We start from the raw sequence: 21,541 nt of genomic DNA on the forward strand, positions 1-21,541 counted from the left end.
TTCCCTTGAAATGGTGTGGGCACTTAGACAAGAATTCTCTGCAGGTGGGATGGGGGGGCAGGGAAGTAGAGGAGGTAAAGAAGGGCCCTGACCCCTGACTGTCTCAGCTGGCCTCCTTTATCTCAACGACTTCTCAGCATCTGATATCACATGGAGCCATACAATCCAGGGGAGGAACATGGGAGGGAACCTAGAACAGAGAAGGTCAGGGCAGAGAAGGCTGCAAACAGGCAATGTCAGAGCTGGGGGATATGTGAGAGTAAGATCATCCCAGACAGACCCTCAGAGCCAAGGGGGCCTCAGAACAGAGGCACAGAGACACCTTATTCAATTACTACAACCTCTTCATTTTACAGGTGACGGAAGTGATTACTGTCAGAAGATTTGCAGATTATCAACAACCACGTGAAAGGCTGCAAGAAGTCACTAAAAATAAGAAACTCAAGTGAACAGGCCCCCTCCCATGCAGACTCCCATCCAGCCTCAGACACTGAAGCACTGTGCCTGGGCAAGTCACTTGACCTTTGTCAGCATCGTTTTCCTCCTCTTTCAAATGGGGACCTACTTCCCAAGATTGTTCTGAGAATCAAACGAGAAGATATTTGCAAAGTACTTGCAAACTTTAAAGCACTCTCCAAAAAGCTTAGGTTTGGGTTCAGATCTAGAGTTTCTCCTATGTGAAAAGTAAGAGAGTAATCAGTGTACAAGACAGATCAGATATAGGACAGCTATTTTATTTCCTCTGCACGGAAGAAATCCTCAACAAGTAAAAGACCCAATGGTATTCATTAACAGAAAGACTTCAACTTATAACGACTATTATCCTCTCCCAGAAGGCTAATATTTAGAACATCAAGACTTGATGCTGGTTGTAGGGCAAATGAGTAGGTATTTTAGATTTCACCCAAGCTCTGCACTGTCCAAACAATAGAACTGTCTTCCTGTAAGCCAGGCTAGGACTTTAGCTCATCTTCCTGTGTATGGTTCTCCTCTCCAATGCTGAAATCCCTGTTGCCAGTCAACTCAGACTGAGAGATTCAGGTTTTCCCAATCTCCGGCAGTCATAATATTGCCTGTAAGTTTGGACATAATCTGCCTTGGGATTGCTTCTTAGTTACTTGTGTTCAGCAAAGACACAAAATCAGACTCCAGGGTCCAGGTTCATCTCACCTACTCGATGCCCCAGTTTTAGTTGTCACACATGGGCATATGCCCCCGCCCCTGGGAAATTAGTGAGCAAAAACCGTCTTCAACATGGGAAATTTGAAAGGAAAAGAAACATAAGGGGGAGTCTCTCCCCTTTTGAGTCTCTAAATAGGCTACTTCTCATTCAATCAACAGTTCCATCACATGTATGATAATATCTGATTCGTCATATATACAGTATTCATTCTATATAGAGAGAGTATTCATATCTATCTATCTATATCTATATCTATATCTATATATATATATATACAGTCTCTCTCCCTCTGCCTCTCTCTATCCCTCCTCTCCCCCTACTCTCTCTGCCTCTCTTCTCTTTCCCTTCTATCCCCCTGTCTTTTTGTCTCTCTCCCCTTCTCTCCCTCTCCCTTCTCTCTCTCCCTTACTCTTACTCTCTCCTCCTCCCTCCTTAGACCCTCTTGGGTGGGTGGGTGATCAAGGGTTCACCTGGGGTTTGCTTCATCTTCCCAAGGGCAGAAAAAAACTGTTATCTTTAGATAACTTTGTCATTTTCGAAAGAGCCAGCATCGAATTTGGAGCCAGAAAGCCTGGGTTTGAATCCTGCCCCTTGCTACCTGTGTTACCCAGAACAAATCATTTCTTCTAACAGTGCTAAGACTTAGTTTCTCCTTTTGTAGAATAAGGAGGGTGTCCTGAAGGACAAGATCCCAATGAATTGAATCTATGTACTTTATGTATTTCCCTCCACTCTACCCTCTAGTGGATGACAGGTTCCTTGAAGGCACAAGTGATCCTCTCATTTTAAATTCAGCAGCCAAGGAGACAGAAGGAGCAATCAGACTAGCTGGAGGGGAGCCAGGAGGGAGCAGAGGGTGGTTGGCCATCCTGGATGCTGCTGAGCTGATGCAAGATGATGGCCTTCCAAGTTAGAGTGCTTGGCTCCCATGGGAATCCTGCCTCTGGGACTGACCAGCAAGCTGAATGGAGGCAAGGATCACTGCCAGAATTCTCAGAGACTCATTGTCCTCATGTGCAAACCAGAAACAAGGATTGAGTTTAAAAACACTTATCTAGTACCTATTATGGGCTGGGCCCTGTGCTGGGCTCTAGGGAGGCAAAGACAAAAAGAAAATCCCCACCCTCAAGGTTTTCTTGTTCAGGGGTGACTCTTGGTGGCTTCATGGACCACAGCGGGCCAGACCCTTCTGTCCCTGCCCCTTCCTCCCAAAATCTGTCCAAGCTCATGTTCACTGTTTCTATGGCTCTATCTCTCCAGCTCATCCTCTGTCGGTACCTCCTCCTTCTGCTTCCGATCTTCCCCAACTCCGGGGGCTTCTCATTGTGTGGCCAAAGCATTAACGCTTCATCTTCAGTATCTGACCTTCCAGTAAATGGCCTGTATTACTTGGCTTCCCTGCCCTGTTACTCCAAATGCACATTCTCCTTAACCATTCCATTCAGAAAGTGTGCAGCTGTTTGCACTGGAGCTAGAGATGGAGAACAAAGCCATCTTCAAACCTGATCATTCCCCCTCCCCAGGAAGCCCCTGGGATCTGGAGGAGAGGAGAGGTTGGGAATGGAAGGGAGATGGGCTCTGGAGGGCAGTCTGTGGACTCAGAAATGGGGGTGCTGCCAAGACATCAGGCCTTGAGGTCTAAAGATGGGAGGGACTTGGGAGGGTTGAAGGCAGAGCAAAGGAGGGGACTGACATTCTGAGGGCCTCGGCCAGAGGATGGGGTTTGACCATATTGTTGGGGGGGAATCATGAAAGCTTTCTGCAGAAGGTGGGGGTCCCTGAGCAGCCCCAGAACACCAGGAGGGAGAACACTGCAAGTAAAGAGCCTGCAAAAGCAAAGTGGGACTCTCCAGGGCAGCGCCCCTGCTCCCAGTGGCTCCCTCCCATCCTCCCCATCCCAGGGCAGGTCCCTGGTCCCTGATGTCATTACTCTGCAGCAGCTACCTCCTAAGCCTGGAAAGAAGTGAGCTGAATGTGGCTGCACCCACAAGGATGACCCCCTCCCATTTGCTAATTTAGTTTTTATTATCCAGGAGTTATTTGCACTCCAGTCTTTTTCCTTTCTAGGACTTCCATAGTTCCTAACTCCTTTTTCTTTCAGGGCATAGCCTGGGGCCTTAGAAGGCCTCCACACCTCCTTATCATTGGGAACCCAGAATGGAACGACAGGATTTCTTACACGCCACCCTACCACCCTCCTGAGGAGAAGTTAACAGGGGAGAGCTCGATGCCTGGGAAAGACTTCCTTTTTCATTGGTATGCAAGGACCACTGACAGGTGTCAGAGCAGAAAGGAACCTGAGGGATCATCAGAGGTGGGGGACCTGAGGCCTCAAGGTCACATGGGCCCTCTAGGTCCTCAAGTGTAACCCTTTGACTGAACCCAAACTTCACAGAACAGATCCCCTTAATAAAAGGATTTGTTCTGTAAAATTTGGACTCAGTCAAAAGACCACACCCAAGGACCTAGTGGGCCACACAGGTTCCCCACCCCTGATTCTGGACCAGTTCATTCAGCTTCATTTTAAAATGTTTCATCAATGGGTTCTAGTTTTGTTCCCCTTTCCCTAATGCAAAGAAATATGATTAAACCAAATAAATCTCAGCTGACGATGTATTCAGTATTCCATACCCATTGTTCCCCACCTCTCTACCAAAGGAGGGAGATGTGTTCCCATCCTCTGAGATAAAGACCAAGAGTGAGGTTGGTCATCGCAATTCTTTCCAGTGTGGCTGCCTCTTCCTATTATTTTCATTTCTGTTACTGTGGTCTCACCTCATCTTGCTTTCCATCAGATCATGAAGGTTCTCCCGTGTTTTAGGAGTTCTTCATATTCTGTATTTCTGACTCTGTAAAGCGATTCCATTACATTCATCTGTCACCATTTTATTCAGCGATTCCCTAATGGACATGCATTCACTTTGTTTCCAATTTTTCATACCAACCTAAAGTATCTTGATGAATATTTTAGTGTCCAGGGTGCCTGACTTTCTTTCTTTGAGCTCAATGGTGTATATAGCCAATAGTGGGATCTCTTCATTGGTCAATCAAATGCAATCCAGTCGAGCATTTATGAAGTACCTACTATGGCATCATTCTAGACCCTGGGGATACAAGTAAGAATATGATAAAAGATATACAAAAGAATGAAATCATCCCTACTTTCAAAGAGATTATATCACAGTAGGGTAGACAAGTACATGTACAAATTTGTATAACATGAATATAAAGTTGATAGATATAAGTAAATTTCAAGTAGTTCATGCTCCTAGATAGGCATTGCCAGATGACCTCTAAGCCCTGCTGGATTCCATGGTCCAAGGTCCCTTCCTCCTCGGACAATCTAGTCTGTGTTGTTTGATGTCTCTGTCAGCTGCTGCACCAAGCCCTCAGAGCCTGGGTCTCCAAGGGCCAGAGATGGCCAGGGAGAGGCTGCCTTCTTCTGAAGCACCATCTGTGAAGCCAAGGTGCCTATTCAAAGCTGCCCTGGGGTCAGAAACGAGACCCTAAACCACTATGGTAGCTTCAGGCCCCCAAGTCCCAAAGAGAAAGAGTTCTCTAAACTCTGATCTTCCTAGCTTGCTCATCCTAAGTTTTCCCAGCTGGGCTCAGCCCAAGTTGTTTGCACACATTTTGCAGTGCCCAGAGTGCTGGCTCCTCAGCTCCTTGAAGGTTCTGGCATGCCCACTCATTGGGAAACTGAGCCAACAAGATCCTCCATAACCCTCCATCTCATTCATCAGCCATCCATCAAGGGCTGGGAATTGGCAGAGCAGAAGACTGCACAGGAAGTTGGTTTGCCAGCCACTTCAGGATAACCACCTTCATGGCAGGTGGTCCTGCATCAGACCTGTCCCCAGGGAGATGAGGGACTGGGCCAGCCAGCTTCTGAGGTCTGTGGGTCCAGGAGCTTGGTTGGGGCCATAGCTGAGTCTTATCTTATTAAATACACTGGAATGTCCTCGTGGCTCTTTCTGGCCTCATTTCTCCTCCTGGACTCGATGGTCCAGCTGAGCTGACTTTCTTGCCATCCCTTGTATGGACACTCCATTCCCTGCCTCATGCCTAGAACATACTCTCTCCTCACCTCAGTCTGGAAAATTTCTTCTTTCAAGGCTCAGCTCAGGCATCGCCTCAACGATACCCTTCTTGATCTCCCCAACTACTGACAGATGCCCTCTTAAAATCATTTTGTATCTATGTTGGAGAGGTCTGTATTCTGTCCCCTGGCTAGACTGTATGTGTGGCCTTTGAGAGAAGGGCTTGTTTTACTTCAGCATCCTTCCCCCAGAACCTACCCCAAGCCTGGGCACATAACTAAGACTTGTTGAATGGATACTTGTTGGTGGACTGATCAATAGAACGTGGAATCAGCCATATCCCCCACTACTCCCTGCTGAGCCTAGCCGAGTACAGAGCAAACCAGAAGTATCGTAACGTTTAGCGGCTGAGCCTCCAAGGGAAAACTTCATCAGAGCCCTGGGCTTTACTCTGGGGGTCAGGAAGGCCCGTCTCCTCTCTTCACTTGTCAGGGTTCTCTCCTCCAATGATCCTGTCTATCTTCCTGTGTTTACAGGATATAGCGCCCCATCCTCAGCCATACCAGAATATAAGCTCCTTGAGGACAGGGACTGTTTTCACAGAACCCTTGCAGGGACCATCTGAGGAGAGAGAAAGGGATGAGTGCTTTCTCTAGAAGATTCCTCTTTTATCATCTGCTCTGTGCCTTCTTTCTCTACTCCCTCTCATTCCTCTTTCTGTCTCCCCCCTTCTCTCTTCTCTCTCCCTCCCTCCCTGTCCCCCATCTACAATCTCTATCTACTACCTACAAACACACCCAGTCACTTCCATCCTCAGAAAAAGTCTCTTCCTAGATACAAGCATTCCCTCAAACTCTCATCCCATATCTCTCCTCCCTTTCACAGCCAAAGTCCTCAGAGAAGCTGACAGCCTTTGGTGCCTCCGTCTCTTACCACTTACATCTCCATCTTTGCAGTCTGGCTCCCAGTCACACCACTCTCTCCAGTTACCACTGACCTCTTCAGTGCCAGGTCTGATGGTCTCTTCTCAGTCTCCATATGCCCCCTTTTCAGCACCCTATTTCAGGCCCTTGTCACCTCTTTCGTGGACTAAGCCACAGCCTCGAACGTGGGCTCCCACCCTCCAATTCAAGGTCTACATTGCTGCCAAAGAGATTTTGTTAAAATATGTCCATATCCTGTTACTCCCCAGCTCAGTAAACTCCAGTGGCTCCCTGTTACTTACCCCTGGAATCAAACAAAAGCGCCTCTGTTTGGATTTCACAGCTCAGCCCCAACTTGTCATTCCAATCTGATGTATTACTCTCCATACACTGGCCTTCTGGTTGTTCCTCATGCAGGACGTTCTATCTCCCGGGCCTTTGTACTGGCTGCTTCACATGCCAGGAATGCCCTTCCCACTCATCTCAGTCGCTCAGTATCCGTAGTTACCTCCCAGATTCAACTCAAGAACATGTTGGACATGAAGCCTCAGCTGATTCCCTGACCCTGCCATCTCCCCAAACCACTGTGTATCTCTTATCTCTTATGAGTATATTCATATGCATACATACATATGTGTATAGTTACATATACTATACACATATACACATATAGTTGTATAGTTACAGTCTCTTTGTATCTGTTGTGTGTATATGTGTAGAGATACCATGTAGCTATGTTTACATACTGACTTCCTAGGTCCCACAGCTAGCTTCTGGGGGCAGGCACTCTCTCGTGTGTCTTTGTATCCTCAGGGTATAGGACAGGGCCTGGCACATAGTGGGTGTTGTTGACTGAGAGGGTACAGACTGGACCTGTGGTTTTGTGGGTACAGGGAACTCCCAGATGGGAAAGTCCTCCTGTGAATGCAGGTTACCACCTCGGGGCATTTGCCCAGGATCACCTGGTCACTGTGTCGAAAGTGGGACCCTGGTCTTCCTGGGTGTCCAAGCTGGCTCTCTAAGGCTCTAAACAAAGTTTCCTTTCTGATGCCTTTAATATCTAGTTATTAGGTAGTTCACACCTACTATGCAAAAAGCCAAATTTTGAGGATACACCTGAGACTGTCCCTGACCTCAAAGAGTTTATATTCTGGTCTGAGATTATACCTGGAAGGGATCCCAGAGGTCAATCATGTTACCGGGGGGCACAGGGAGGCTCCAGGCGGGATCAGGACGCCCCCAAGGTCACATGCAGGTGCGGAGTGGGGGCGGGGATTTGAAAGCAGGTAGGTCCTCACTGCACTGGTCCCCACTGCCCCTGGCCTAAGAGAGAGGGTGCACTATATATACACAGGGATGGGTGGGGGGGCCCTAACGTTGAGTCAGTAGCGGGTGGAGCTTTGAAAGCAGTGAGCTGGGATCCCGCAGAAGTCCTCCTTCCTCCTTTCAGGATAGGGACGCTGCATCTCCCTCTGGGAGCTCCCCGTGCCGGGGCAGCCGGCGCTCAGATAGGCGCTCTGCCCTGGCTGGGGATGGGACAGGGGCAGGGGCGCCCCTCTCGGCGTCTGTCTCCAGCCCCTGGTCCAGTGCTGGGTACTCGATGCCTGTTGATTGACTGACTGACCGCTGGACGGCCTTTGGGGCGGTTCTGGAGGCTCTGCCCAACCCCACCACACCGAGGCCCAGCCCCAGCCCCCCTCCCATTCCTCCCAGCTGTCTGTGACCCTGCCAACCGAGCGCCACGCTGCAGGCACGCCGTCTCCCCAGCCCTGGCCCGGGGCCCATCACGCGTCGGGCCGCCGGCCTGCGGAGCCCTGACCCACGGCTCCCGACGGCCGGCCCCCCCATTGGCGGGCCCCGCGTCCCAAGCGCGCCCATTGGCTGGGGGGGCGGGGTCGGGGGGCCAGGTTGGCCGGGGGTACCGGCTCCCGGGCGGGGGCAGAAGCTTAAAGGTTCCCACCGGGCAGCACCCCACGGGAGGTGGCCTGGACCCTGGGCGGCTGCACCCACCAGCGCTGGCCCCCAGGGGAGGGAGCGGAGGCTGCCCCTGGCACGGCTCTGGAAGGCAGCGGCGGCCAGGCTGAGCCGGTAGGTCTGAGCTTTGGGCAGGGCTGGGCAGGGGTCGGATCAATCCAACCGATCGTTCACATCGCCTCGCCTGGTTCGTGGGCCAGAGGGAGCCGATGCGGCTCCAGGGGGAGCGCATGGCGCTGTTCTCTCGGGGAGCGGAGGGCTCCTGTTCTTGCAAGGACGGAAGCCGGGCGGGGGGCAAGCCGGGCTTGGGGTAACCCTCCTCGCGTATCTGCTCGCCCTCCGAACCCTAGGCAAGCCCCTTCCCTCTCCCCTCTCGCGGGGGGTCCCGGGGTACTTCCCTGGAGAAGGTAGGGGCCAGGGATGGGGCAGCACTCGAGGCTCCGGGGACCCCCGCCCAGCCAGATTTTTGTGTCGGGGAGGTCCTGCCCTTCCCATCCAATTTCAGAACAACTGAGGCCTCAGTTTCCTCCTCTGTAAAACCAAAGGACCGAACGAAATGATCTCCACACCTCGCCACCGCCGCTACAGATCCTCAGAGGTGTCTTCTCGGCACCCACCCCCACGCCCGTCGGTTGGGCTCACTCTCAGACACTCACTCCGAAGGGCAGCGGCCTTCGGGTCCTGAAGGCCCAGAAGGGAACTCGGATCACCCCCATCGGCTTCAGTTCCCGACTGGTCTGTGTGTCCAGGGACCAGTAGCTGGTACTGCCGGGGTTGTCTCAGTTTCCCCCTGGCGTGGTCTTTGCTGGGGGAAGAAGAGGGCTCTGCTGGCACGAAGCCCCAGGCTGGGCGCCGGGGGTGGTCTGCTGGCACTGAGCGCTGAGCGCACCGCTCTATGGCCCCACGCCCCGAGGCCCGCGGGGCAGTGTCGCGGGCTGCCACCCGGGGGAGCCCTCGGGGCCAGTGGGTGGACCAGGATGGGGGGCGGGCCCCAGCTGCTGCTCCTCCTTCGGCTCCTCCTCCTCCTCCCTCCCTCCCTCCCTCTACTCCCCCGATGGATCTCCGGCAGCCGGGCCCGACCTCCCTCTCTTAGCTCTCCATCCAGGCGGGCCGGATGCGCACGTAGCCCCGGCTTGGGGCTCGGGCTCCGTGCTGCCCCAGCCGCCGCCTCCCCTCCCCTTCCCCGGGAGAGGGACGGGGTTCCCCGGCACGCAGCCAGGTGAGTGCCGAGGCCTTCCTCCCGGTCGGGATGGGGGAGGGGAAGGTCGGTTTCTCACCCCCACCCCGCCCCCATCCAGGATCTGCCTGGGGGTGGGGCAGGAGACCGCAGGAGCCTGGTATGCCACCACTGGAGGGGATGGCGTCCGCGAGGGCCCCAAGGCACGGACCTGTTTAGGCTGCGGGTCCCTGGGCGCCGGCCCAAGCACCGGGCCCCCACCAGCCGTGAACAGCCTCAGTCTCCCCATCTGCTAGATGAGTGGCTCCCCAGGACCTCTTTCGGCCAGAGTAACTCCTGGAAAGGCCCTGACTTCGCGGGGGCCTCTCCTTTCCAGCTCTAAATGCTGGGTGTAAGGCTGGGGGGAGCGGTCGGGGGAGGGTGGGCTGCGCTCCGCTTGATGTGCTTGGGAGACCTGAGACCCCGGGCAGGAAGCGGCCCGCCCCTGTTTCGTGAGGCAGTTGGCGGCAGCGCGGAGTGCCAAGGTTCTGACTTGGGGGGCTCTTCGGGGCTGGTGCCTAGTCTCCAGGGATGGCCGGCCTCTGCCGCCCCAACCTACAACACACCTTCCCCAAGAGAGAGGCCAGGGTTTTGTCGCTGGGAGCGGGGGTGGGCAGAGGACGGCGTTGCAGCCCAGCTGGCAGCCTGCAACTGTCTCTTGGGGAGAACAACCCTAGACTGTAGGAGCTTTGCTTTCATCTTGCCCCTCCCCCGTTTTACAGCTGAGGAGCCCAGAACTAGTGAGAGGAGGTGACTGGAGTGGCTGGCCTGGGTGACAGGAAGACTGCCTCAACTCCCTTCTAGCTGGGTTCACCTGGGTGAAAGGCTTGATCTCTCTCAGCCTCAGTGTCCAAATCTGTAAAATGTGGAGGCTGGACTCAGCAGTTTCTAAGGGCTCCTTCTAGCTCTAAGCCAGTGCTGTGGAAGGGGAGGCCAGCTTCAGCACCGAGAGGAGACCTCTGAGGAGGATTTGGGAAGGCCAGTCCAGTCAGGCTATGTGAGCATTCTGACCACAAAAGAGGCCCTCCCACAGAAGTTGTCACTGTACTTTTTTCCAGAAAGGCCCCTGACTTTGGAAATAAAGTAGATACTGGAGGTCAAGGGCCCATATATGGCTGACAGCCCTGCAGGCCTGGAGGACAACTGAAGGAGGAAGGGAGCAAAGGGAGATTGCCTGGCTTTACTTGGCAGGAATCGACGCTGCTGGGCTTATCTAATATCGGAGCTCTGTGGGTTTCTCACCTAGAATCTCCCCTGGCCCCCCTCCTCTTTCCCCAAACAGTCAAACCACAAGTGTCTTTGAAGCCAGGCAGTAAGTATACAATGACAAGGGGCAAACCCTCCAAAAAGCTCATCTAGAAAAGTGAAAACCAGGTATAGGTGTTTAGGGCAGGGTCCTCTCGAGCTGGTGAATGATTGACAGCTCTGGTTACTGGCCCAGAGCCAAGGGAGGAGAGGGGATGGTGAGGTGCGGTGGCATTCGGGGTCTGGCTTGAGCTCAGTCTAGACAGCTGGCACAGGTGGGTGCTCAGGACCCACTCTGGGGCACAGAGTGTCCAGGAGAGCACAGCTGAAGAAATGCTTTCCAATTGAGGTCTTTTCTTTAGCCACTGGGGGTCACCTCTCCTTATCAGACACACTTAAGCAAGGTCTGTGATTATGCAAGGGTCCCAGGGATGCCTGGAAGACTTGCTTAAGTTGTCCTGTTCATTTGCAAAAAAACATGAAACTTTGTCTACACAGTAGGAGGCAGTCTCCTGTTGCCATGGGAACCATACTTTATAGCAGGCTGTCAGGATAGACTGTCTTAAATGCCTACCCTGTTCCAGGATTTATGAGTCAGGGTCCTTGGAGATTAATTGACTGGTCCAATCTTCTTTCCCATCCACAGGAAGAAACTGGGACCTACAGGGGGCAAGAGACCTGCCCGAGGTCACACATTGACTGTGGAACTGAGATGGATCTGGGCTTTGACTCCCAGCCCAGGACAGTTTTCACTAGAACATGATGTTCTTGTGACCTTGGCAGGATCTTAGACTTGGCAACTGAGGGATGTTGGTGCATATAGCCCAACCCTCTGGTTGGGAGGGAAGAAGGAAAATAGTGGGACCAGAGAAGGCCTATGACTGCTCTGAGTAACAGTGCTAGGAAGGAGAGATGGAGGGATGGATGGACAGATGGATGGATGGATGGGGAGATAGATGGAGGGTTGAATGGGCAGATGGAGGGAGGATGGATGGATGGGCAGGTAGAGAGATGGATAGACAGATCAAGGAATGGATGTACAGATGAATGGAGGAATGGAGGTCAGGCTGGCAAGCAGTAGGGAGAAAGCCTGGGTTTGAATTTGGGCTCTCTGCCCCTGGCTCAGGGGCTCTGGCTGATGACATAATCAGGTTTGACTCTTCTAGCCTTGGCTAGTTGTCAGGGGACCAGCTCACCCCTGTGTCTTTGCCAGAGTGCAGATGGCATCCTCCTGAGCTGGGGCTGGAATGTTATCAGCAGAGCCGATAAGGCCATCATGGCTCCAGGAAGGCCCCTCCCACCCCAATTCGGTCACCGCTCGAGCTTGTGTGGCTTCCAGCTGTGGACAGGACAGTGAGTCTTACTGAGACAGCTGACCAGGAGGGTACCTCACTGGGAGGGTGTCTGACCACTGTCCTTAGAGCTTGAAGGAAGCTCAATCTTACAGGGAGAGAAACTGAGGCCCTCTTCAGAGAGGAAGAAGAGAAGGATCCCAGCTCGATGGTGAAATGGATAGACTAGATATTGAGCCAGAAGTCCAGCAGCCTGAGTTTACATCCTGTCTCTGACACGTAGTGTGTGACCCTGGGCAAGTTACTCGAACCTCTTGGCCTCAGTTTTCCTGTCCACAAAATGGGGATAATCATAGCAGAGTGAAAGGAGTTATCCACGCATCAGGCCCAAGGTCCGTCAGGTAGGAAGGGCCGGAGCCAGGATTTTTCCCATTTCCTCCTTCCTCTTTTCCTGCTTTGGAGCCTGGCCCCAGCCAGGCCCTAGGAGAAGCGGGGCGGGGGCAGGTCTCCACTGCAGAATGCTGTCCACACAGGCAGCCTCACTCTGGAAAGTGGCTCCTTTCCATTCTGTCACACACAGGCTGGGATTCTGGGGAGGCCAGGGGAGAGGGGGGAGTGCATTAGGAGGCAGAAGACAGGTTTGAATCCTCCCTCAGACGCTTTCTAGCAGTGTGACCTGGGAGTCATTTAACCTGGGCCTTAGGTGGTGGTGTTTGCTGTCACCGTGTGGTGTAATGGAGAGCTGGGGCACTAGGGTCAGAGTCAGGAGGGCTGGGGTCAAGGTGACCCCAAGCCTAGTGCCCTGGCCAAGCCAGAATCAGCAGGAGAGGGTGAGGATGTGGGGAGCAAGGGAGCAGGACTACTTCGGAAGCCAGCCAGCCATCCGCCTCTCCCCACAGGTGACCTGGAGTGGAGGGCGAAGCTGCTGGGGGCTCCCAAGTCTGGGCAGTAAGCTGCTGATGTTCCAGGCCCTCTCTGACCCCCCCGAAACAACCCCCTCCCTCCAAGGAAAGAAAGCAGGAGTGCTCAGAGAGGGATGACTTTCCCAAGATCCTGTAGAGAGCAGGCCCTGGCGCAGGGCCTTGAACTCCAAAGCCAAGGCTCTGGGTTCAGTGCCAGGCTGCCACCTGTGGGCCCCAGAGGGAAGGGGCTGCTCAGGGAGGCATGAGGGGCCAGACACGCCTCCATCCATACTTCCGGGAAGCCAGGGCTTGTGTGTGATACAAATGGACTTTTTCTACATGGCAGGAGACCGAGGCCAGAACTTCAAGGCCAGACCTGCTTTCCAGTGCTCTGTTCAGCTGGGGCACATGGAGGCTCCCAAGCTAGTCAGCAGAGCAGAAAGGTGGGCACTGGCTGACACAGCAGAGAGGGTCCAGGGTGGCACCCTGCTGCGGCTCCCACAGGCCAGGGAGCTGCCTGGGATCCTGGGAACTTTTCTGGGCCCTTTGTTTTCTCAGCTGTAAATCGAGGGCATTAGACCAGGGAAGCTCCAAGGCCCTTCCTGCTCCAGAGCAGGAGCTTTGAAGATGAGCCCTCTCTGAGCCTCAGTTTCCACCATCGTCACCCCCACTTCCTCTTGTAAACCTTAAAGCAGAAATGGAGAGACATGAATCTTTGTTCTTGGTCTGAGGTTCAGCTGCCTAGGGCCAGCCGTCAGTCCATCCCCCTTGTTTTACAGAAGGGGAAACCGAGACCCAGAGGAGGGAAAGGACTTTCTCTAGGTCACCCAAGTTGTATGTAGCAGAGTTTGGATCTTTTCACAGTGGGGGAGTCAGGAGAGCAAAGCCTGGGGTGGCCCCTGCTCCAAGGGCAGCCTGGGCCTAAATCTGTTTTCCATACGGAAGCAAACCATCCTTCTCCCTTTTTGATTGGCACTGGAAGGCTTGGCAAGCAGAGGACTGGGGAAGAGGGGGTGTGTGGGGAGGGGGGGGCCCAGATGCTAGCCCCACCTTCCCAGCCTGGGCGTCTGGGCTTTGTGTTCCCCACTGAATCCTCCACTGCCCCCCCACAGTCACTCATACACATACTCATGTATATAGTCACTCACATGCGTAGACACATACTCATACACGCATATACACAATCACACACACTTATTCGCACACACTAATATACTCACTCATATTTATACACTCACACGCATACAGGCACACACACTTATACACACACTCACACTCATACAGTCACATATGCACAGTCACACACACTCATACCTACTCATTCACACATACAATCTCATACACACATACAGGCACACACACTTATTCACACACACAGTCACACACTCATACATACAATCACATGCTCATACATGCTCACACATACTTATTCACACATAGAATCTCTCATACACACATACAGGCACACACACTTATTCCTACACACACTCGCTCACTTCACACACACAGTCACACACTCATACACAGTCACACGCATTCATACACACAATCTCACACACTCATACATACTTATTCACACATACAATCTCTCATACACACCTATAGGCACACACACTTCACATACACACTCACACACTTCTTCACACGCACAATCACATACTCATGCACACAGTTACGCACTCATACACACAATTTCACACACTCACACGTACTTATTCACACATACAGTTTCATACACACATACAGGCACACACACTATTCATACACACACTTCACACACACAATCACATGCTCATATACACAGTTACACACTGTCACACACACTCATACGCATTTCTTCTCACACATAATCACACACTCACACACACTTCACACACACACACTCCCATACACACATGCTCTGCACAGCCCACCATTAACCTGTTCTGGGTACCACTCCTTTTTTAATGAGCAGTTAGAATGAGGCAGGTGGTGACCAGTTTGCCTTAGGCTAGCAGGAGCTCCCTCCCACTTACAGCTGGCTTGGGATGGGGATGAGGGGCTTGTCAGGATGCCTCTGGGTCTCCCTCATTCAGACTCTGGGACACCTGTTAGTAGTAGGTGGGCCTCTGATGCTGCCTTAGGCACTCCCCCCACACCCCGACCCATCTCTCCCCTAGGGGGCCTCACCTGCAGTCCTGGGGAGACTTGGAGGCAGGGAATCCCTCCCACCTGGACTTTCTATTTACCAAATGCATTTTGTCTGTGACATCTGGGCTTTGATGCCCTGATTCTGCCTAGCCATTTTGGTGTGCAGGGACAGAAGCAACCTGAGAGGCCATCTAGGCTGATCCCTCTTTTCAGAAATATGGAACTTGGCTAAAGTCACCCAAGTGGTAGGTCGCCAAGCTGGGCTTCGAGCATAAGCCTGTGACTCCAAAGCTAGAGAGCTTTTCACTGCACCATGATATTTCAGGGGATGAGACTTTGGGATGGACTTCACTCTTTCTGCATGAAGTCTGACCTTCCTAGACAATAGGAAAGAAGATTGCCAGGCCCCCAGGTCTTTGACAAGGGAGGAGATCATGTAGGGAACTGACTGCGTCCCCACGTCTGGTAGGAGAAGGCAGGGAGCCACTTGAGTGACAGCCCAGCCTACCTGTTCAATTTAGGGACAGATGTTAAGATAGTTTTGCCACTAATTTACTCTGAGTTCAAAAGTTGTTTTCCTAAGGGGAGGGGTTGTGTGGGGGGGAGATGTGGTTGGTTTTTTTCAATGGGGTCATTGAAATTTGTTTGAATTCATTCTTTGAACCCCGGGAAGGTGGAAGCTGGCCAGCCAAGGCCATAGTCTGTAAAAGGGCAAGAGAATCCAACGTGAGTTTGTCCTGTAGACTGTATTTAACTTCTTGATGAAATCCATGTCTGGAGTACCTGTTCTGTTCAGCACACAGTTAACACCCACTGTCTGCTGGGCATTGCCCCAGAAGCCAGGGCTGCAGAGGCAAAGGGACATCCAGGTGTGCCCAAAGAACCCAGTACTCATGGTGACCTCCATTGTGGAACAGCAAGTCTCTGGGTTAGAGTTTCCCTTTGTGGAACCATGCACCCATGGCCAGATGGCATCCCGCAGGGGCTTCCATGACTCTAGTGCCTCTTTTACCCCCTTGAGCAGGGCAGGCGTTGGAATCTCCTCTGACTTGGAGGCAGCACCCTTATGAGCACATCTCTTCAGCCTCTGTCTCCCTCTCTGTAGAGGGAGGATGGTCACACTTGGTCTGCCTTCCCCATGTTATCAGTCCAACTTTCCTTGACCCCATTTGGGGTTTTCTTGACAAATATATGATTTGTCATTTTCTTCTCCAACTCATCTAACAGATGAGGAAACTGAGGAAAATGAGGGAAGCAATTTGCACAATGTCACCCAGCTAGTCAGTGTCTGAGGTCAGATTTGAATTCAGGCCCTCCTACCTCCAGACCCGATGTTCTATCCATTGCACCGCCTACAATTATTCCTAACATTGGCCTCCAGACTCCAATGCTAAACTTCTCTCTTGTGGTTTCTAAGCCTAAAGCCTAAGTGGAAGTGAATGCCTCATTTGTCAACCTGACCCCAGTGCCTGGTACCCATTGGCACTGACCACTTTCTCTTTCCCGTTTGTCTTCTCTCCCAGGGTCCTCCTCCTCGCCCTGTCATGGCAGTGGATATCGAGTACAGATATGGCTGTGCCACTCCACCTTTGCGCCGGGACAGGTTTGCCTGCAAGGTCCTGCCCAAGCCCACGAAGCCCCTTCGGCCTTGCATTCAGCTGAGTAGCCAGAACGAGGCCGACGGCATCATGGCCCCACTTGTTCAAGAGAAGAAGGTCAAGAAGCGGGTGTCCTTTGCAGATAATCGAGGGCTGGCCTTGACCATGGTTAAGGTGTACTCGGAGTTTGATGACCCCTTGGATATCCCGTTCAACATCACAGAGCTCCTGGAGAACCTCGTGACCCTGACCACAGCTGAGTGTGAGAGCTTTGTCTTGGACTTTGAGCAGCCGTCCACCGACTACCTGAGCTTCCGGAAGCGGCTACAGGCCGACCACGTCTGCCTGGAGAACTGTGTGCTGAAGGACAAGGCCATCTCGGGGACTGTGAAGGTACAGAACCTGGCCTTTGAGAAGTCAGTGAAGATCCGCATGACCTTCGATACATGGAAGACCTTCACGGACTTTGGGTGCCAGTACGTGAAGGACACATATGCAGGCTCAGACAGGGACACCTTCTCCTTCTCCATCAGCCTTCCTGAGAAAGTCCAGTCCTACGAGAGGGTAGAGTTTGCTGTGTGCTATGAGTGTAGTGGGCAGACATACTGGGACAGCAACCAGGGCAAGAACTACCGGATCATCCAGGCGGAGCTGCAGGGCATGCAGGGAGGGGCCTCGCCCCAACCTGTATTGGGCTCGGGGATCTCCTTTGACCAGTTTGGGAGTCCTCGGTGCTCCTATGGCCTTTACCCAGAGTGGCCGAGTTATCTGGGATATGGGCAACTGGGCCCTTACTATTAGAGGCTTTCAGTGGGATGGACGCTTGGTCTGGGAGGTTGTAGACGTGTCTGGCTTGGGGTCCTTTGTGCCAAAGGCTTCTGGGGTCTTAGCAGCGAAGAGAGAGAGAGAGAGAGAGAGAGAGAGAGAGAGAGAGAGAGAGAGAGAGAGAGAGAGAGAGAGAGAGAGAGAGATCGAGGGAGAAAAGGCAGACTGCCACAGGGCCATTCACTAGAACACCAGCCAATCCAATCTGGATTATATCCCCCAAACACAGGCATTCACCTGGTTACCAACTGGTGGCATGCCAAGAGACTTTGGTGCTGGATTGGGGGGGTAGGGGGTTCTGGGTTGGAGTCAGGGACCTCCCAAGGCAATAATCATCAAACCAGGATAGGTAAAGTGCTTTCTTCACACAAGCCCTCTGAGGGAGAGGGGTGTGAGTGCTTTTAGCCCCATTTTGTAGAGGAGAAAACTGAGGTCCTAAAATGGGAAGTGATCCACCCATAGTCACTTAGCCAGGAAGGGTAGCAGTTGGGTCTCTTTACTCTCTCTCGGTCCGTCTAGCACTTGTTTGCTACCCTCAGCTGCAGCAGGTCTCTGGGGCATTGTGGCCTTCTCTACGCATTTCTGAAAGCACTAGGAAATATTGCTTCCACACGGGAGCAGGGTGATCATCCCCACTCCCATGTTCAGCTGTTGCTGCCCACTCTTCATTCTGTCCTGATCCGTGATGCTATCCCTCACCTGATAGACGCTGAACACTCACTTGGGTTGTTGCATGCTCTTGCACACTAATGGTGGCTCTAGGGCCTTGATTTCCCAACACAGTTCCTCTTCCTTTCAGGAAAGACAGACAAGGGAGAGAAGTTTGAGACTAGCTCTTAGACCCTCCCTCCCCTCTTCCTGTCTCCTCCCCCTGGGCTGGGCAGCAGCAAAGCGCCCCCTTCCAAAGCTGGTAGCTAGCCTGCTGGTACATGTCAGCATCTTGGTTCTAAAGCAGTCTCTGTGGCTTTAAGTGGGTCTGTTGACCTTGTGAGTCCCTGTGCTTGGGCTCCTCTGTGACCTGGGGCTCCTCGTCACCTCAGCCTCTTTTCCCCAAGGTCAATGATCTCTGAGAATTGCACATCAGGACAATTAATGGGCAGTCGTGTCTCCACATTCTGCTGAAATGGCATGGGGGATGGTCTGGTGAACCCCTTCTGAGGTCAACCTCAAGGTTGTAAACAGGCTACCCCAAATGATCTGTAACTTTCCCCTTAAAAGGAAAGAGCCAGTGATGGAGTTGTGCATTTGGAGCTGGGAACCTGGGTTCAAATCCTCCCTTGGCCACTTGGAGGGCATTGCATGAGTCCATTCATAGAATTTACAGCCAGGAAGGACCTTAGAGGGGCCTGCTGACTTCCTCTGTTGGAGGTCCCAGCTGTCATGCTGATGATGCGTTGCTGGGGAGAGGCCGACCTAACGTTCAAACCAAGGTCCTTTCCAGTGTCTCTGGGCCGCAGTTTCTTCATCTGTAACGTGAATGGGACTGCTTGTTCATAACTGTCCCGGGTTCCTGACAGCTTAAACCTGATCCTTGCCTTTGGAGTATGGCCTAGCCTGGGCCAGAGATAGAACTGAGGCAACTCTGACCCATCCCCAGGGGAGGAGAGACAGCTGCTGACCCTGGCTGACTCGCCAAGGAGCAGCTGAAGGGGTGAGTGCCAAGGGAGACAAGTGAGTGGTGGGTGGCTTCCCTGCCCTCTTCCTTCATGAACGATCCAGGACTAGATCTGTGCTGTAATCAGCCAGTAGATGGAACTCCCAGGGGAAGAAGGTCCCTTTGCCAATGCAAGTCAGCCTCTTCCTGCAGTTTCCTGTCTCATTGCCTAAAGAACATAGAGGTTCAGTCCCTTGGCCACAGATGCTCACCCAGCACATTGATGAGGTAATAAGAGAACTCAAGTCTTCTCAGCTTTGCCCCCCCACTGCCTGTCACCCTCTAGGAGGGCAGATCAGAAGTCCTATAATTAAAGATGGGGGGAGCTTACTCCCTAAAGCAGTCAGCCTATTTCCCTGTCCAGCTATTCAGGAAATGAGGTCCCTTTTCTCCCTCAGTGAGGGACAGTGCCTCCTCCCCATCCTCCTTTCATGATGTCCTTTCCATGGAAGACGTGCAGAAATAAGTGCAATAAACCAGCCTGGTGACTCACTAGCTTTGGAGAGCTCCTGGGGAGAGGGAGCTTTGGTTTTTTAAGGTAGATTTGTAGCGGGGGGTGGGGGGAGGAGGTTGAGACTCTCCTCTCCAGAAATCAAAACAATTCCCAAAGGAACGTGGTGCCCCAGATCCAGTGTTGGAGATTGTCTCTGTGGGGAAAGGGGGTCTAACCCTGGGCCATCCCACAGGTGCAGAGGCCACCTGACTGGAGCTATCCGGTAGGTGATCATGCCCTCAAAGCACCTTGTGGTGGGCATGGTCACCTATTGCCTGAGGTGATGGCCAACCCATGGGTGGTGTGTTGTGGGACATGTAGGGCTAGCTCCCAGACACCAGCAGAAGTACAGGGCCCATATGAATGTATAGCCCAGGAATTCTCTGAGGTGTGCCCAACAGTGCCTTGTGTTTTTCAGATAGAAGATATTTTTATATGCACATGTTCCAGGGAAATGCACTTTACAGTCAGGGAGGGGGTGAGTGGGGGAGGGGTCACCAAGCTGTCCTCAGAGGCTGGGCTTTGTTTTCATCTAAAAAATGAAGTGGCAGTAAAGCTTTCAATGAAACGTGGTTGTGGCTTCTGTTCCTTTGTGGGGCAGGGATGGGGAAAGGAGACTTTCCAGCTCTTCTGGCCACTGAGGAGGAAAGAAGGAAGGAACCAGCCCCAAGACTGCCAGGGAAGGCACAAGGATATGAGTCACAGCTGTGGGCAAACCTGGGCAATAGCCTCCTTCATTGTATGCTGATGCCCGAAGAGGTTAGTGGACTCCCCCAAGGTCCCACAGCCCTTGGTGCAGGGGTTAGAATCAGGGCTAGTGCTCCTGACTGTAGCCCCAACCCCATGCTTCCAATGATGCCTCGTGGGAGTCTGTGTCTGAGCCTGCTTCCCATGGACATGGCGGAGGACGGGCAGGGTTTCCCAACATTGCGTCCTGTAACCTTTCAGGGAATGGCTTGGGCATTCTCTTCTGATCCTCCCTCTCAGTCAGTCAGGGCAGATGCAAAGACACCTGGGGAGGACTTACATGAAGTGGACACCCAGTACTAAGTGGGCTAGCCCAGCTGGGAGGTGCCTCTGCCTTTTCCCTCCCCACAAGGATCCCCAGGTGCCTGCCAGGCCCGTACATGCGGGGCACCACGTACAGGCCCGAGGTCTCCACCCTCGGAGTCATCCGTGACTACGGAGTCATCATGTTAACCAACACGTCCACAGTGCCTGCCATGTGCCATGCCCTGGGACCATCCTTCCCTGCCTGCCTGTCTCTGAAGCCCATGTGACCCAGGCCAGCCTGACGTCAGTCTGCACCCAGGCAGAGGTTACAGCAAGTCAACAGGCACCTACTATGTGCTAAGCACTTTACAAGCATTATCTCATGTGATCCTCTGAGCGACCCCCCGGGGGAGGTGCTATTATGCAGGCTTTGGGTAGAGGGTTAGTCGTTGTATCCACGTCTCCAGTTGGGTTCAGGCTCTCGTGGATAGAATTGTTTTAATTAGTTGTCAGTCACGGTTGGGTTTTTTTCTATTTGGGGTTTCTGATAATATCAAGAGAGAAGGACTTATTTTACAAAGTTGGGTCCTCAAGTTTTTTAAGACGATTTCTGGCATGTGGATAGCGTTATCCATATCATATGCAGGGTTCCGGTAGAACAGAACAAGAAGCATGTGAAAAGTGGGTCATGACTGAAAAGTAACTGAACAATATTAACTTACACAGGCCTCAGAGAGTAATTTAATTTGTCTTTACAACCATGTTAGAGAAAAGCTATTCATGTCCCCATTTTCTATAGAGAAGACAGAGGCTGAGACAGTCTAGGAAACCTGTGTGGCCTTATGTAGGTAATAATGGGTTATGGGGAGCCTAAGTGGATGGTCATCACCTTAACTCCCTAAGATCACCACTGGCTTTCACGTGAAAGTGAAGCTACCCCCTGGAAGGTCAATGGGATGAAGTCTTGTGAGGCCATACTCCATTATACAAGTCTCCTCACTAGCAAGCTGAGGCAACATTACCTAGGAGTCCTCCATGAGTGTTCGGAACCAGGAAAGGCGATCAACTGGAAC

At 52.6% G+C, this 21,541-nt stretch overlaps 2 protein-coding genes across 7 annotated transcripts; one reads left to right on the forward strand and one right to left on the reverse strand.

Annotated features, from left to right (window-relative positions):
* Window positions 1-713: 713 nt before the first annotated feature.
* On the reverse strand, window positions 714-9,042 carry LOC140515012 (uncharacterized). Of its 4 annotated transcripts, none has more exons than XM_072625576.1 (3): window positions 4,129-9,042; window positions 3,959-4,032; window positions 714-1,073 (listed from the first exon to the last, which is right to left on the reverse strand). In XM_072625576.1, exon 1 carries the CDS (start codon window positions 8,350-8,352, stop codon window positions 7,651-7,653), a length of 702 nt encoding a protein of 233 aa, XP_072481677.1. In that variant the 5' UTR covers window positions 8,353-9,042; the 3' UTR covers window positions 714-1,073; window positions 3,959-4,032; window positions 4,129-7,650. The 4 variants fall into 4 exon arrangements, with proteins under 4 accessions (XP_072481677.1, XP_072481675.1, XP_072481676.1 ...); XM_072625574.1 differs by having other exon boundaries at window positions 714-1,221; XM_072625575.1 differs by lacking the exon at window positions 3,959-4,032 and having other exon boundaries at window positions 714-1,221.
* On the forward strand, window positions 8,119-20,047 carry PPP1R3B (protein phosphatase 1 regulatory subunit 3B). Of its 3 annotated transcripts, none has more exons than XM_072625572.1 (2): window positions 8,119-8,234; window positions 16,429-20,047. In XM_072625572.1, exon 2 carries the CDS (start codon window positions 16,450-16,452, stop codon window positions 17,302-17,304), a length of 855 nt encoding a protein of 284 aa, XP_072481673.1. In that variant the 5' UTR covers window positions 8,119-8,234; window positions 16,429-16,449; the 3' UTR covers window positions 17,305-20,047. The 3 variants fall into 3 exon arrangements, with proteins under 3 accessions (XP_072481673.1, XP_072481672.1, XP_072481671.1); XM_072625571.1 differs by lacking the exon at window positions 8,119-8,234 and adding an exon at window positions 9,034-9,339; XM_072625570.1 differs by lacking the exon at window positions 8,119-8,234 and adding an exon at window positions 9,665-9,688.
* Window positions 20,048-21,541: the final 1,494 nt, after the last annotated feature.

The sequence above is a fragment of the Notamacropus eugenii genome, chromosome 7, assembly GCF_028372415.1.
Source record: "Notamacropus eugenii isolate mMacEug1 chromosome 7, mMacEug1.pri_v2, whole genome shotgun sequence".
NCBI lineage: Eukaryota > Metazoa > Chordata > Mammalia > Diprotodontia > Macropodidae > Notamacropus > Notamacropus eugenii.